The sequence below is a fragment of the Pteropus medius genome, unplaced genomic scaffold, assembly GCF_902729225.1.
Source record: "Pteropus medius unplaced genomic scaffold, Ma_sr-lr_union100, whole genome shotgun sequence".
NCBI lineage: Eukaryota > Metazoa > Chordata > Mammalia > Chiroptera > Pteropodidae > Pteropus > Pteropus medius.
The window spans coordinates 6,400,231-6,417,823 of record NW_024348242.1 but is presented as its reverse complement, the minus strand read 5'-3'; the positions used below and the strand labels follow the sequence as shown (position 1 = coordinate 6,417,823).

General features: G+C 42.3%; 1 protein-coding gene across 8 annotated transcripts in view; it reads left to right on the top strand.

Moving 5' to 3' along the window:
• The window catches only part of BRAP (BRCA1 associated protein), a 42,849-nt gene extending 25,964 nt beyond the window's left edge, over positions 1-16,885 (top strand). For 2 of the 8 annotated variants that reach the window (XM_039879458.1, XM_039879460.1), the window contains exons 11-13: positions 173-232; positions 322-425; positions 2,534-4,922. In XM_039879458.1, coding sequence (XP_039735392.1) covers positions 173-232; positions 322-425; positions 2,534-2,897 — 528 coding nt within the window. In that variant the 3' untranslated portion in view covers positions 2,898-4,922. Of the gene's footprint in view, positions 1-172; positions 233-321; positions 426-2,533; positions 4,923-6,730; positions 9,794-11,067 lie in introns of those variants that run through there. The other 6 variants (XR_005656483.1, XR_005656482.1, XR_005656484.1 and 3 more) reach the window with 6 other exon arrangements.
• Positions 16,886-17,593: the final 708 nt, after the last annotated feature.

Here is a 17,593-nt window from a genome sequence, read left to right as displayed (position 1 = left end):
AGACACAAGGACTAAAAGTGAAGGGATGGAAAAAGATATTTTATGAAAATGGAAACAAAAAGCTGGGGTAGCAGTTTCACTTGACATTCAGCAGCTCCTGATCCTTGTTCATCCAGGTATAGAGAAATAGTAAGAAAAAAAGGATTTCTCAAATCTTTTATTCTTATTACAGGAATTCTTTAAAATGATTATCTCACCTTTTCTGAGTTTGAGTTGTCAAAGTTATATACAGGTAATTGAAAAAAAAATTATGAAGTTATCCCCAAAGACCACACAACTTTTTCTTTGCAAAATGAAACTGATGTCTGTTTGCTCTTTCAGATTAACAACATGAAGACCAAATTTAAAGAAACAATTGAGAAATGTGATAATCTGGAGCACAGGCTAAACGATCTTCTAAAAGAAAAGCAGTCTGTGGAAAGAAAGTAGGTATAATTGGTCTATTTTTTAACTTAACTATTTTATTGTAACAGGCTCCATAAACTGACAGCTTCCCTCATTCCTATGGAAACACTTATTTTCAAGTGTGTGTATCACCAGGTTTTCAGGGGTTTCCCTATGTTTGGAACAAATTTACTGTGACTTCCTGTTTATTAAAAAACTTGATGTTTCATTCATGCCAGATGGATGCCGTGTGGAATGCAGTGTCCTTCTCATGTCTGTATGCTGGCGGTGTGCATGAATATCAGTTGTTCTTGTAGAAAGCAGCTTCCTTGTGCCCAGAGCCTGTAGCTTCTCTGAGCCATGGTGGCTGAGAACTGGCAGTTAGGAAAGAGACTGTGTCTAAGCTGGAGATGGCATGTGTTCTGGTCTTGGTTATGAATTAAAGGCCAAAAATGTTGAATATGGAGCAGAAAATTCATGAACAGCATGGCAAGAATATACTCTGCTACTGTTACTTGGGAAGGTAGTTGCAACTGATTGAAATTGCCTTCCTGGGTTAAGTTCTACTCACAGAAATAATTAGATTTTTACTTGTAGACAAATGGATAAAAATAAATTTAAGGGGACAATTGTTCCTTAAAAGTTGTTTTAATAGACCTTTTATTTTGAAGTGAGTTTAGATTTACAGAGAGTACAAAGACAGTGACAGAGTTCCCAAATACCCTTCACCCATTTTCCTCATTGTCAAAAATTGGATTATTTTTAGATAGTGTTTGTGTGCGTGTGTGGTAAAATCTATACAACATAAAATTTGACATTTTACCATTTTTAAGTGTACAGTTCAGTGGCATTAAGTACATTCACAGTGTTGTACAACTATCAGCATTAAGTATATTCACAGTGTTGTACAATTATCTGTTTCCACAATTTTTCATCGCCCCAAATAGAAACTCTTCATCAAAGGTTTTTTTTTTAACTGTTGTAAAAACAATACAACATTAATAGAAATAAAAATAAAAAATTCTCCTATACTTTCAGCACCCTAACAAATTGAACTATATTAAAAAACTAAAAAGTTAAAACAAGAAGTTTTCTTTGATCCCCTAGATCCTGCTGTCTTGAGGTTAGCCTTTATGGTACTAGTGAATATGTCCTCTTCCAGATCTTTGCTGTACCTATACAAGCATCTCACATAATCTTTTTTCTCATTTTTTATTCCTATTACAGGAATTCTTTTTTTCTACAAAATTAGAATAATGTTAGGTATTCTGCTCTGTTTAAGAGACTTCATGCTGGCACATTTAGATCTATCTTGATCTTTGTAATGGCTGTGTAGTGTTCCATCGTGTGGATGTCCCATAATAATTTTAACCAGTTCCCTATTGGTGGACATTTAAGTTGTCTCAGGTCTTACACTACCATAAACAACATTGTAATGAGCATCTTTCTCCATGTGCCTTTCAGTGCAGTCCTGAGTATATCTATTTTATAGGAAGAGTTCCTAAAAGTAGAATAGCTATGTCAAGGGGCATGAGAAATTTTGACTTTCTAGTTATCACCAAGTTGACTTCCAGAGAATTTGTTCCAGTTTACACTTCAGTGCCAATGTATGGGACTGCTTCCTTTCTCACGTGTGAGCTATTTGGCATTCTGACACATAAAAATGGTGTTTAAATTTGTGATTCTTTATTTGTAAGATTGAGCATCAAGAATAGACAATCCCTATCCTTGAAAACCTTTCTTTCTCCAGCAAATGCAGTGAGGTCAAATCACTTGACTCTCCAAGAAGGTCAGTTATCCGCATATCTTCTTTATTATAGCTGTCATCTCTAAGCCACTTATTTAACCACTGACTGCAAAACAGAGAAGCAGTAGAAGTTTTACCATGAATCACAGAATAATTTCTGCTATGGAAAAATTTCTGGGCTTAAAAAAATTCATCTTGAAGCTACACTGGGGTTAACTAGAGCAAAATTCTTACTTTGTATTGCTGTTGCAATGGCGGCAAACCAGTCTCCCTGGCCATGGGAGGGAGGAGTCCGCCCTAAATGGATTCTGAGGTCATGACTCCTCTGTTCAATCCCAGAGCAGAAAGGGGACTATGTCAGCAAATGAAAACGTGCTTTTGTCTTCCTTTGTTTTGCAAAAGGTGCACTCAGCTAAACACAAAAGTAGCCAAACTCACCACAGAGCTCAAAGAGGAGCAGGAAATGAACAAGTGTTTGCGAGCCAATCAGATCCTCCTGCAGAACAAGCTGAAGGAGGAGGAGAGGGTTTTGAAGGAGACATGTGACCAGAAGGATCTGCAGATCACCGAGATCCAGGAGCAGCTGCGTGACGTCATGTTCTACCTGGAGACGCAGCAGAAGATCAATCACCTGCCCGCTGAGACCCGGCAAGAAATCCAGGAGGGACAGATCAACATTGCCATGGCCTCGGCCTCGAGCCCTGCCTCTTCGGGGGGCAGTGGGAAGCTGCCCTCCAGAAAGGGCCGAAGCAAGAGGGGCAAGTGACCTTCAGAGAAACAGGTGTCCCTGAGACTGTTTTCCCTGGCACAGCGAAGGTGTGCTGGGGCCTTCAGCTAATTGTGAGGGTGGGCCCTAAATAAGTACAAGTGAGGATCAAGCTGCAGTTGTTTGGGTCTTTCATTTGCTAGTGTGTGGTGTAATGAATGCAGAGGGAGGGTTGATGACTAGGAGAGCTGATGGAAATGGGCAGTGTTTTGAAAAGTGGCTGCTTTTTTCAACCATAATAGTTCACTAACCTCAGACATCCTAATGACCATTCTGCCTTCCTATTTGATAGATGACCCAAATCTGCAATGCATTTTTCTGTTGTATTTATTGAGTTAGTCTATTTGACATTCATTCTGGGATCAGTAGGTAAAGTCACCTAGCACTAAAGCATCATACCTCCCTGAGGTCATAGCAACTGCCTTAAAGGTTTGTATTGGCTATTGAGGATTTACAAAACTTCCCTAGCATTAGTCTCATATCATTGTCATCCCTCCTACCTCTGGGGAATTGAAGAACTGGTCGAATGTTATATGTAAGAGGCGGGGCCTGGAAACCAGGCACTGGCTTGTCTCCAGCAGCCATATCTTCTTACTCTAGGGAGAGCCAGGAAAAACAAACAGCAGACTGAGTAGACCCAGTGTAGGAAAAATAATGTTTTCACTTTGTTTATTTTTGATGACTCTGCACCTCACTATGAACCTCAAATATGAAGGATGCTTAATGGTGGCTCAAAGACTGAGATCTCATAGTGGTTTTCCTAGCATCTAGCAAGAATAAGCAGGCAGATGTATCACCCATGTGAAAATGTAGAGTGAGGCTTTTGACTAGCTGATTGTGTATTTTGCTGGAATCAGTATTTTCTGAATGTTTACAAATGATTGGGCTGCATGTTCAGGTTGCGGCTAGAGGGAGCTTGGGCAGATTTTCAATTACGCTTTCAAGATATAACCAAAGGCTGTTTCTAAATCAGGAAATTCAAATTTTAACAGAGTCCCCTTTAAAACAGTCATGTAATGCTTGTTGTGGGCCAACAGAGAGGCTGTGTACTTTCTCTAGAAATACAAACGTCAAATAATTTGTAATATGTAGTAACTGAGCAAAATTAAAGTAAGAGCCGTTGGAATTTAGCTTCCAAAAGAGGGAGCTGGATAGATTAACAAGACATACTGTTAAACGATGAGTTTGTTTTCTGCTTTATAATTAGCCAAAGTTCAAATTATCACATTTCAGAATTGCTTTTTAGCCTGTATTGGGCCCCATCCCCGTTGACCTAAATGTCTTACAAGTTACTGGTTAGCACACCACTGTATCGCTAATCACCATCCATGTTGTGGGATGTGCTGCAGCATTTCCTAGAGAACCTTACCTGTAACTTTGCAAAATGAATGTATTCAGACATTCTCAGATTTTACTTAGGGCAGACCAACTCTGTAAGTCCTCCTTGGACTTATATACACAGATACCTTAGAGCAAGAGTGGGAATGTAAAGCATAACCGAATTCTCTTTCCTATAGAGATTCTATTTTATTTAAAATCTATTTTTACACTAGTTAGAATCCTGCTTTTTTGGCCAAGTACTTGTCTTGCATGTCTGACCTTGCAGAAGCTGGGGTGGATTGTAGCATACTAATTAAGAGAATTAGAAGCAATTTACAAAGCTTGCTTGCTCCTCATTTCTCTATGATCACCACCATCAAGCAGCCCTACCACCAGCCTGGAGAACACGAATTTTTGGTAGAGATGGGATAAACGTCCTGAAAGGCTGTGCCCAGAGGAATGAGCAAATAGGCAAATGTTTCCCAACTACCTGAAGGTTTTTTTTAAATGTTGCAGGAAAAAATCTTATCAAGATCTGTAAAAAAATGTTTTTTTTAGAAAATGGTCAAAGAGTCATGTTTGAATTTGACAAAATTACATAAGATACAAGCTGTTAGTGTTTTCTTCAGGATGGAAATGAACCACTTAACATATCTACTACCTTGAACAAAGAAATTGCATTAAAGTAACCAAACTTTGAAATGATTCTGCCCCATGTGAAATGTGTGTCTCTCTGACGTTAGCTTGGGAACTTGTATCTAAATAATCTAAGAAAGTGTCTAGCCCAGATTTAAAAAGCAGCATAAAAATCAACCTCGCAACAATATAGTGAGCAGCTAGATTATTCATCTTTCTGCCACTTTGCTCCAGCTTCTCAAACTAATATGCACCTGGACAGATACAGAATAGGAAAAATTATCTGAATTTCGAGGCTTGGGGTCGGAGAATACTCAGGCACAACTCTTTGCAAACTAAAAGCAATCAATTTATACACCTGAGTCTTTTTTCCAGGCCTGACACCATGCCGAGATTGTTTTATTTTTGGAAACTGTCACAAATGTGACTTGTTAGGATATACCAGGTAAGATAAAGCACGGAAGCAATCACCTCCTCCTCGCTTGCACAGAGAAGCTGTCCTCATCTCAAGGGCTGAGAAACTCTTAAACAGCCAGCCAGGCAGCCAGCAGAGTGGAGAACTTGGCAGCTCACGAATGAACGACCATCTGTCATCACTTGGAAACCCCTCATCCTGCAGTCAAGATCCGCAGGCTACAAATACTGTCCTTAAGATTTGGCTGCGGTGCCCGGTGCCACATTGCTTGTGCTGGTGGCAAATTCTGGCTCGTGATGAAGTCCATGGGCTTATCTAAAAAAGGAAAGTCACTCTCACAACATTGGAGGAAAGCTATTTCATTTTCTCCAGGTTAAAGCTGAAATAGCTGTCGTGGTGATTCTGCGGTGGTACTTCTTTCTTGGCAGCAGGAGGGAAATAAGTTTTTCATGAGTCTTAAGACCTGACTCCTCCTTGTTGGCACCAAGGGACATCTGAACGACTCAAAGACCCAGCTGTCACCTTAGGCAAACTCAGGAAACCATCACGTGTTCTCTGGCAGGCCCCTGCTGCTGGCCAGTTCATTCTTGCCTGTGAAAATTTCTGAAATAAGAGTTGTAGAATATCTACGTAGTGGCCTCATAGTGGAGCTTTTAATGTTAAAATTTTTAAACGAAAGGAAAGATTGAAGTTGTGATAGAGAGAAAACCCTTTCTCTTCCGGAATCCCGAGTTTTACCCCAGAGCCAAAGCCAAATGTGTCCTCTGAAGTTGATTTTTTTCCCCCCAGATGCTCTACTGCAGTCAGCTTGGAGCAAATGAAAAGACATTCTTTGCATTTGTGCATTAGGGGATATCAGGGAAGTTATATAAGGCTTCTTTTATTTTTTGTTTTGGGGGGTTAGGGAGAGGTTGTGGCCTCTATTCTGATTAATGTCATAATCTACTTCTTTACACACTTCATTTTTAAAATATAGTAGTAAGCATTTACTAAATGGTATCCTTACCTTGCATCCCTGAAACTCAACGTGCCCTCCCCAGAATGCTCACTTTCAATAATAGGTTCCATCAAACATTAATTTTGAAAGCTGTATTTCCAAAAGCCAAAACGATTTCAGAATCATTTTAGTCCACTTTGGGAACTGAGCAGTCTCACTGTAATTCTGGAAGCTTAGGAGAGCATGAAAGGGGCTCTGCAGTTGGTTCTTAATCTGGATTTTGCATTCCTGCTGCATTAAAGAAGGCCAGGAAGGGATGAACAATCTGTTGTTTTAAACAAGATGATTGTGGTCTTTGGGGCCTAATGTTGAATTGCTTCAGGTCAGAAACTTCTCACTGGAATCATCTGGAAAATGTGGTTTTGGTACTTGGCACAGGGCTGTGCTGGTGCAGATAACATTTGTTACTCCAAGGCTAATTACCAAGCACACTAAGTGAACTAAAGCCGCTTTGCTTCTTTTCAGACTGTGTTCTAAATCCCCTGACCCAAGACTCCTTTCAGATCCGGCCTCTTAATGTGGAGAGGTTTGTCCAGGGGGTGAAGTCAATCAAAGAATAAAATCACCTGCAAGTCTTGGAACATGAAGGTTTACAATACCTAGGATAAATCGACCCTGGTATATGACTGATGGTGCAATTCTTTTCAAAAGATGAAAATAAGCCTCTAGCACTGAGCATAAATATCAAATAAGAAAAACAGTCCTGGCTTGGCTGCCGGGGAGATGTCTTTTGCCCAGAAGAACCGCAGGTTGCACAGCAAATCTCGTACATTTGTTCCTCATTTAAAAAGAAAGAGCCCACTGAGACCCCTGCAGCCATATCGATTCCTAATTTCTCAATCCCTTGGTTCTGACCCAGTGAGCCAAAAGTTCAGATGATCCCTAGAGGACTGGGAGAAGTTGGGTGCCATTAAAAGAATGAGGTGTTTCCACCATTTGAGAAACTTGCCTGTATCACTTTACATTATTAACATAACGACTAGCACCAAAAGACTTCAGATGCTAACTGAAAAGAAACATAAACTAGTTTCTGGGCAGAAGGACAGATCACAGAAAGACCTAGAAATGAAGAGTAAACAAAATTTTAAGGAGTAAGGAGAGTTATTCTCTTGGAAACATTCCAGCGGAAAACAAGAAAATTGTGACTTATCACACGCAGCCAGAGAGTCCTCCAGCAGCATCCTCCAGGCATTATCTTTTGTGGAAGACTTAACTTTCGTCATAGCTATGCCCACTCACATTCTAACTGATTAGTTTGTGCTTACACGGAAACTGAGCCCGGAAGGGTTTGCAAAAAGGACAGCAATAGAAGAGCCACATCACAACTCCCCCACCTCCCCCGCCCCACCTGTCCTTGGGGAAAAAAATTAAAATCCTCTTTTTCAAAATGCAGGCCTCAGGAAAACAGCTTCATTGCATTTGTTTCCATGCTGCAGAAAACCAACACTAACTGGCTCTGATCCCAAACAGGGCCAACTGCAGAATGCTGAGATTCTGCAGCCAGGAAGAACCCAGAGGCCTCCTCTGGCCACCCTCCCCCCAGCACATTCGACTTCAATTATGTGGGAACATGCCTGGGCTGGGGGCTGCTGCCAGAACTCTCCTGGCCCCGATGGAGGAGGCCTCGTGCTGTGGCCCAAAATCTTTCCTAAAAGTCCACACAGGATCTCTCGCTTGCTGCCAACCCTACACTCTCCCTTTGGCGAGATTCCTCGCTCTGATGGGCCAGAGCAACACTAAAGCTCTCTCTCCTGTGCCTTTCCCCCTACATACTGGGTTCTCCTCTCCCTGCAGCCCCTCTGCCCCTCACAGTTGTAAATGTTCCACTGCTTTTCAGAAGCAGAATCATCTCAAAAAAGAAACCACACCAGGCCCCCTCATCTCAGGAGAGAGCTGCCTTTTTAGTGAACTCTTAAAACCACTTTTCTTTGCACCTTCTGAGATAACATTCTTCTGGGAAGAGAGGTAATTGATGCTAAAGAACCTTGATTGGATTACTGTTCACTTGCGTGAACCCAGGTGGACTAGGAAAAACCTAGAACATTCCTATGAGAGACCTCTTCTCCAGTGCTGGTAACCCCAAGTAGGCCGTCCAGAGGGCAGACCCAAAGTCTGTGTGATTTGGTGGGACCCAAAGCCGATAGAGGCACCTTGCATTTGCTGAGTCAAAGGCAGAAGCAAGTCCTGTCCTTTCTTGACATGTCTGACTCCAAGGCTAACCCCCATCTGTTGAATTTTGAGCCATTTACCGAACTACAGTTACTGTGCTGAGTGCTTGCCATGTACTGTTTCATTCAATCCTCAGCACCAGCGTGCGAGGTAGGTAGAGTTACCACATTTTACAAATCAAGAAGCCAAGGCTCAGTGGGAGACCATTCAGGACTCTACCGGCACCCACTTGAGCTCACATAGCTGATACCTACCTGATAGGGCAGTGTAGTCTCAGCACCGTCCGACCCTCAGGTTGGGCTCCTCACTGTTCCACTGTGCCCCTAGCTCTGCAACTTGGGAGCAGAAAGGACACACCTCCCAGTTCCAGTTTGGTGGTTGCTTTAACTCAGTACTCTGAAACTCAGTACTCTGCTTAACTCAGCAGGTGAGTACTGAGTTAAGACCACACTTGTGAGGTATACCAGTCCTGTATACCCATCCGCCTCTTGAAGCTTTCTAACTTCTCACTGTCCTCTCTCCCCTTTCACCGGGGCCTGAACCAGAGCTGATAAAGGAAGGAGAAAACAATGCCAAAGTGCCTTTCCCCACTGCACTCAAGGGCTTACTTTGGGAAAGCACTTCATTACAATGCCCGTCGTGGCCCCTTCACCCGGGGAGGCTTGGGGCCCAGTCCACACCAACCATTTAAGCTGACATCTCAGTTCTTTTATATAGAGTTTCATGGAAGCCGAGGTGCTTCTTCAGCTGGAAAAGTTGCTTCTGGAACAAAACAGTCTAGGCTCTAAGGAGTCCTTTCTTTGAGATTATAGACTCAGTTACTGCCCCCAGAGGCACAGTCAAAGAGGCATAAACAGGCTTCCTGGAAACTTTGGATTCTGGAGGGATCAGCTTTATTTGTGGCTTCAATTTATTATAGAATAAATAGGGGAGCAAGAAAGCCTAGAACAAAATTTTTATAAACTACTGGGGGATATCATAAAGCAGTGTTAATCTGGCAGGTATAAACTGGTGTGTGTGCTGTGTGCAAATGTTCCAAGAACTTTTTCTACTTATTTTTAAATATAACAAGTCAAATTTATAATCTAAATCCAATATCTATTTTGTGTTACATGACTTATTTCTACTTATTTCCATTTATCCTGTTTACAATTATGTTTTAAATGCTATAAAACAATAATAGCAAGAGCGTTCTTTTTAAATCCACGAGTATATTATTTATATTTTTTTATTTTTGAGATATAATTAACATAATGGAATGCAGCTCTTAAACATTCGGTTGGATGAGTTTTGACAATTGTATACAGCTGTGATCTCTACCAAAATCAAGATGTAGAACATCTCCATCTTCCCCCCAAAGTAAGATGTTTTATTTTTAAAGCAGAAAAATTTAGAGAGGAAAATTAAAAGCATCCTTATTTTCACAGAGGAAATCATTAGCACTTTAGTATGTTTCTTCCAGTATTTTCTATGCATATTGTTTTGATGTACTTTATTTGTTCTTTCAGTAATTACTTGAGGGCCTACTAGGTACCAGATACTGTCTAGATTCTGGGGATATAGCAGTAAATATAACAGTCCCAGTCATTGCCATCCTAAAAACAAACAAATTTCAGATGATGGTATGGCTAGAAAGAAAAATGTCATGGTGTTTTAAAGGGATAGGAGGGCAGGGCTATTTTTAGGTAGGATAGTTGGGGAATGCCTCCATGGTTGGTTGGTTGTTTGCAAAAAATGCTTTAATCGGACTTCTGGCCTCCAGAACCATGAGAGAATCTTCTGTTGTTCTAAAGCCCCCAGTTTGTACTTCGCTGTCCTAGGAAACTAACACACTGGTCTTTGTTTCTGTTCCCTCTGACAGCTACTCTTTTCCCCTATCCAACTCCTATTTGTGCCATCAACCTGACTTTAAACACTGCTTAAGACAGTTATAAAACCTACTAATGGTTTTCCTGGGTCGTAGAGTAAAATCCAAAGTCTTAACTAAGCGTACAAGGTCATGTGTGATCTGGTCCTGACCTGCCTTTCAAATCTCATCTCATACTACTCCCCTTCTGTATTTCTTCCCAGCTGCCTTGAGGCTTACATGGTATATTGCTTTGCTAGGGCCACCATAAAAAGTGCCACATGGTGAATGGCTTAAACAGCAGAAAATTGTTGTCTCATAGTCTGGAAGCCAAAAGTCTGAGATCAAGATGTGTATAGGGCTGGTTCCTCCTGAAGGCTATGAGGAAAAGATCTGTTCCAGGCCTCTCCTTGTGAGCAGAGACCTGGCAAATATGCCACTGAGCCTACACAGGCAGCGTGGTGCAGAGGTTTGTGCTCAGGCCTGGAGTTAGCCTGCCTGGGTTCAGACCCCAGCTCTGCTACTGCCTGACTGTGTGATCTGGAGAAAGTGACTTGACATCTCTGAGCACTGATTTCATCTTTTGTACAATGGAGATAATATCTTCCCCTCACAAGATTGTTGGGAGGATTAAAGGAGCTGGTGCTCAGCTTAGTTCAGTGGGTACAAATGCTGGTCTCTGTGTTAGCACTTTGTCTACCCCTACTCTCCCCCATGCTGTGTTAGTGGCTCCTGTCCTGCTCCCTGGTGGCCCTTGTGCTTATCTCTGTCACTCTCCCCCGGCTAGACGGCATGCATTTTGAAAGCGTGGACCATTCTCCTTCATCTGCACAAGGCCTGGCCCAGAGAAGCCCCTCAACTCAGGACTGTTGGAAGGGATGAAGGAATGAACAAAAGCCAGAGTAAAACCAAGCAGACTTTGCGTGACTGAAGGCAGGTAAGGGGCATCATCACCTATACAATGCTAGCACCTAACACATCCCCTGGAATGTACAGGGTTTTAATAAACACTTGCTGGATGAATTGGAAAGAGCAGTGAGAAGAATGCACAAAATGCCTGAGGGATTCAGAAGAGGGCAGGATTATTATGACTGAGCATGCCAGGAATGGCTTTAAGGACAAGGTGGTATGGAAGGACTTTGGAATGATCTTGGAAGGACAGAGCGGGCTGGCCTGCCCCGTGGCCTCTGTCTTTGAAGTGTTAAGACAAGTCTGGAGAGTATTGCCTCAAGCAGATTCTGCGTGAGTTGGAGGAATTTATCTGTGCAATGCCTTCAGCTGCAAGTAACAGACTCTCAACTCAGAATGGCTCCCAGAATGAGGGGATTTATTATCTCACAGGGCAAGAATGGAAGGTAGGTCAAGTTCTGGATCAGTTAGATGAGCAGCTCAACAGCCTTGCTAAAGGCCTGGGCCAGAAGCACCCTCAAGAGACTTTCTCTCATGTTCTGTGAGCCCAGCCATGATTCAACTCCCAAGACTAGGGATGGGCCTCACCATCCTAGAAACTCAGAGAGGGTGGATGTTGGGACAGTTGTGCTGCATTCTTATCAAAGAGATGAATCATGATTGGTTTTAACCAATCATACCAATCCTATTCCGCTATGCAAAAGATTGGTCAGGGATGGTCACATGACTCGATTTTGGCCAATGAGTTGGAGAGGGAAGTCTGAGGGGTTCTGGAAAAGATTTTAACCCCTGAAATTAAAAAAGGCGAAAATGAGGAAGTTCTTTTTGCTCCTGGTTCCTTCCTTCCTTCTCAGAATGCCTGTGTCTGGTGTCACAGCAGCCATTTTGTGAGCCAGAGGGACAATGTTGCTGAATGCTGAGGATGGCAGAGCAGAAAGAAAGAATCTGGGTCCTTGATGACATAGTTGAATCAGTGAACCAACCTTGGAATTGCTTACCTCCAGACAGCTAATACATGTTATAAATAAACCTTTATCATTTAAGCGCTACTAGTATTCTGTTACTTACAGACTAAAGCATTCCTAATTGATAGTCTCCAGCTCTATCAAAAGAAGGGCAGGAGAGGTGAAAGGAGACAAATCAGGGCATTAGCATTGCTCGGTCTCTACACTGTGCAGAGCATTAGACTACATAGTCTTAACAAAATTAAAAACTGTGTTACTGAAGAGTCATTCAGGCACAAGTGTCAGAAATCCAACACCAACTGATAAAAGCAAAAAGGGAATTGCTTAGCTCTCACCTAGAGAAGTCCAGGGGTGGAGCTGGCCTTTGGGACTATTGCCCCCCATGTGCATTGCTCACTAACCACCCAGAGCTCAGTTTTTCTTCCAGGCTGGCTTCCTCCAGGGGGCGTAGCAGGGCCCTACACAGCTCCAGCTCACTGGTGCCTGCTCTCTCCAGCCTCCATGTAAAAGCCTAGGACTTGATTCTCTTTAGCCCAGACTGGGCTACATGCCTCTATCTGGAACAGTCGCTCTGGCTCTGCTTGATCAGAACTATGCCATGTGCTAGAGCGCTGTGTGCTGGGCAGCCGTGCTCACAACCGCCTTGTGTAGGGAAGGGGAGCTCCCCAGTGGAAGGAAGGGAGCTGTTTTGCAAACAAGCGGCCAGGCCGATGAAACAACTGACGCGCCCCATAAAACCATCCCACTACCAACTGAGACTTTAAAAAATCTTAATGGATTTCTCCAGTTGTTGTTGGATTCAGTGAATGTTTTCGCACCCTAGTAAGTGCCATGAGTTATGTGTTAGGAGCTGGAGCAATAAAGATGACCAAGCAAAAGTCCCTATTTCTAAAGACTTCACAGTCGAACAAGTGATCAGATATGTAAACCAGCTACTACTGTTCAATACTATAAAATGCTATGCTCTAGGATCACGAGAAAGGGTGCACTTCATGCTACCTGGTTGTGGGGGTTAAGGAAAGCCACAAAAGAGACATGCCTTTTGAGTTAAGTCTTGAAATTAAAGTAGGGAGACTGGCAGGTGGAAAGGGGTGGGCCAGGGTCCTTTATCAGAGCAAACAGCAGGAGTAAGAGAACAGAGGGGAGGAAGTGCCTGGTGAACCCTGAGATTGTCAGGGGAATTCCCAGCCGGGATTTCATGTGTTTGGGTAGGGTGGTGGCCAATCAAGATAGGGATGGAAAGAAAGCCACTGCACTTGGCATTGGGTCATTGGTGACCAGTGCTAGAGCACTTTGAGTGGACAGGTGTGGCTGGGAATCTTGTTATTTAGACAGAGGAGGGCACAAAAAAATCAGGAAATGGAGCAGCCAATGTAGACTAGAAGTTTGGCAGCAAAAGGAAGGAGAGTGATTAGAAGCCAAGGGAGATGCAGAATGTTTTGTTTGTTGGTTAGAGGAAATTTGGGCAGGTTTACAGGAAGCAGTAAGAGACACTGAAAGTTAGGTGACCTGTCGCTTTCACTTTCTCCTCTTAAGTGCAGTTTTCCTTTGGGGACAATGTCTTTCTACTATTCCTTGGTCCATAGGCTGGCCCTACTCTAGAAGTAGTCATGTGACTCAGGCCTGGCCAATCAGCATGTTCTAATTCCTTGGCCACAGTGATAGGTTAATAAAAGAACATGTGACACAGTTTTGCCCAATGAGCATTGGCCCTAGGAGTTTTGCTGGAATCCTGTATTCTGGGATTGCTGACCTGGTCAAATGGAAGCCTAGAGCAATAAGGGGCCATCTTTGCTACCACATAAGGATATACTGCCTGGGAATGAAGTCAACATGGATGGTAACAGAGCTGAGATGGAGAGGGACCGAGTCCCAGTAACATCGTTTGCATCCCTGAATCTTACATATTCCTAAGCCAGTTTGTGCTAGGTGTTTGTGCCACTTGAAACTGAGCGTCCTGCCTTATATGGGAAGAGGGGGAATGATTTGTCCAGGGGTGACACCTTTTCTTCTCAAGCTCACTCACAAGCTCATGTTGGCAGGCTTCAATTCCTCACTGGCTATTGCAGGAGACTTTGGTTCTTTGCCACATGGGTATCTCCCAAAGTTGCCTGAGCGTCCTCATGACATCGCAGCTGGCTTCCCCCACAGTGAGCTGTCTGAGGAAGACAGCAAGAGTGGAAGAGTGCCACTTCCAGCACAAGATGAAAGTCAGTTTTTTTTTTAATAACCTAGTCTTGGAAGTGACATACCATCACTTATGCCGTATTCAATTTGAAGCTTGTCACTAAGTTCAGCCATTACAAGGGGACTAGAATTAAACTCCACTTCTTAAAGGGAGGCGTATCAGAGAATTTGTGGGCACATTTTTAAACCACCACACAACTAGTCAAGCTTCCCCCTAACATCTCATTCATGAGATTTAGGTCACATGGTTATCCCTGTGGAATGGGTTATCCTAAGATTAATGATTTCTGGGGCTGGGCTAAAGCTCTCTTGAGGCTCAGGGCTGTTTGGGAGAAGAGAGATGCCTGAACAAAATCAGTATTCTGGGAGAAAGGGAAGACTGGTTGCTGGTGAGAAGCCAACAGTGAGTGCTCTAGGCAGTACCCCGGGGATGAAAAACTGATAGGAGGGGAAGATGTTTCAAAGGAAGAGAAGCTAAATTTAATAATTAAGTCCCAGATTTTAGTAGTATATATTTACCAGAAGAAGATGTAGCATAAGATGAATGGAGTTTCCTCTTTGACTTGGAACTCTGCTTTGTCCCCTCTGCCCTAGAAATTTTGTAATTTGCATTCTCTACAGAGGCACAATAATCCTTTTTATCACCGAGTCTTTGCAAAAATGCTATTTCATAATGAAAGTCAAAGTTGTACTAATTAAAGGATCTAACATGAAGCCAATAGTTTTTTTAATTGGAGTGAAATTCACGTAACAAAATTAACCATTTTAAAGTGTACAATTCAGTGGCATTTGGTACATTTACAATGTTGTGCAACCACCATCTCTATCTAGTTCTAAAACATTTTCATCATCATCACCCCAGAAGGAAACCGCCCACCCATTAAGCAGTTATTCTTCATTCTCTCTCCACCCCGCCCCCACCAGCTCTGGCAACAACCAATCTGCTTTCTGTCTCTGGATTTGCCTATTTTGGAAATTTCATATAAATGGAATCATATAATATGTGGCCTTTTGTGTCTGGATTCTTTCACTTAGAACAAGGTTTTTGAGGTTCACTCATGGTGCTATGTATCAGAATGTCATACTTTTTCATGACTGAATAATATTCTGTTGTAGGGATATACCACATTTTGTTTGTACATTCATCCAGTTATGGACATTTGGTTTGTTTCACCTTCTGGCTATTGTGAATAGTGCTGTTATGAACATGGATGCACATATATTATTTTGAGTGCCTGTTTTCAATTTATTGGGGTATACACCTAGACATGAAATTGCTGGATCATATGGCATTTCTATATTTAACTTATCGAGGAACTCACCAAACTGCTTTCTAAAGCAGCTACACCATTTTACATTCTCACCAGCAATGTACGAGGGTTCCAATTACTGCACAGCTTTGCCAAAACTTGTTATTATCCATTGTTTTGAATGTGGCCACCCTAGTGAGTGTGAAGTGGCAAGATAGCTTTTAGAGGTGTCCATTAATTACCCAATTATCTTATACCAACAGAATCAAAATCTTGCATTTGATTTTTCTTTAAAAAATGCAAAGCGAGGGGAACTAGGTGTCTACCCTTCATTCATTCTAATAAGGCTTGGCCTTTGAACAATTTGAAGTTGGAAATAAATGCCTTTGGGAGGTTAAATTCACTGAGATGTGCTGGTTGCACAAAAATGTGAATGTACTTTATGTCACAGAACTGTACATTTAAAAATGATTAAAATGGTAAATTTTCTATATATTTTCCCACAATAAAAAATAAAAAGAGTGGGTTGTGAATATTAAATGACAATCTATCTAAAGTAGTTAGGAGAGGAGTTGGCACAGAATAAATATCAATATATATATCAACTCTTGTTATTTGTTGGATGAACTGGTAGAGGCTGGTTCTGTTATTTGGTGCTCCCTTATCATTTGCAATGGAAAAAGCAGATTACGGTTACTGTATGATTCTGGTCATTCTGCTCCAATATTAGTGTAAAATAGAGGAGGTGGGGGAACACCCAATGGAAGTGAAGTTGGGTGTCAGGATTACAAAGAACAATTGACAATATGTGAACATCCTTGCATAATCCTTAGGTCAGCCTATCCAAACGCAATACAAAGAGGCTATTCCCTGAGCTGTAGCAACTCATGAATTCTGGGCTTTGGTTGGGGGTTGAGAAGTTACATGAATCTACCTCCTCAGTTCCTGGCTACCTAGGGCTTTCCCAACAGGCCAAGCTGGCACCAACCAAGCCTGGTTTTTGCCACTGTGGGAGGGCCTCTCACCTCAGTCACTTCTGGTCTGTCTGCAAAACAGAGAACACTCAATGCACTGAATGCCAGAGCACCCTTGGCCTCTTTAAGATGGAGGTGTGAAAGGCCAGAAGGGCCTGGCCCTGAAGCAGACACACAGACACAGGCACCCCACTTACCCTGTCACTACGTCTCCCTTCCTGACAGTCTCTTGCCTTTCTCTTTCTCAAGAGCATGGGGAATACAGGGGAAAGCTCAGCCTAAGAGTGTAAACGAGTCCATTACTCAGTTTAGAGGTCAGTCTACAAAACCAAATCCGAAAGCTTAGTATAAAATAGCCTAAGTTAAACTGTAGTATATCTATACAATGGAATACTCTTCAGTCTGAAAAAGGAAGGAAATTCTGACACAAGATACAACTTAGATGAACCTTGAGAACACCATGCTAACTGAAAGAAGCGAGTCACAATCAGACAAATGCAGTGTGATTCCACTTATAGAGCTACCTAGAGTAGTCAAATTCATACAGGTAGAAAGCAGGGCAGTGGTTACCAGGGGCTGGGGGAGGAGAAGGGGACGTTCGTGTTTAATGGGTACAGAATTTCAGTTTGGGATGATGAAAAAGTTCTGAAGATGCATGGTGGCGATAGTTGCACAACAGTGTGAATGCACCTGATGTCACTGAGGAGGAGGAGGAGAGGAAGAGGAGTAAGTAGATTGGCAGAAAGATTAGGGAAGGTGGGAATGGGGAGTGATTGCTAACGGGTACAAGATCTCTTTTGGATGATGAAATGTAAAATTATACTATGGCGATGGTTCCACAACTCTGTAAATATACTAAATCCACTGAATACACACTTTCAATGGGTGAATTATATAGAATGTGAATTATACCTCCACAAAGCTGTTGAAAGAATAGTCCAGGTTGGACATAGTCAGAAATATCTCAAGTTAACAGATTCTCTTCAGTCATTTGCTCTCATTCTCTCTCCTTCCTCCCTTCCTGGCCT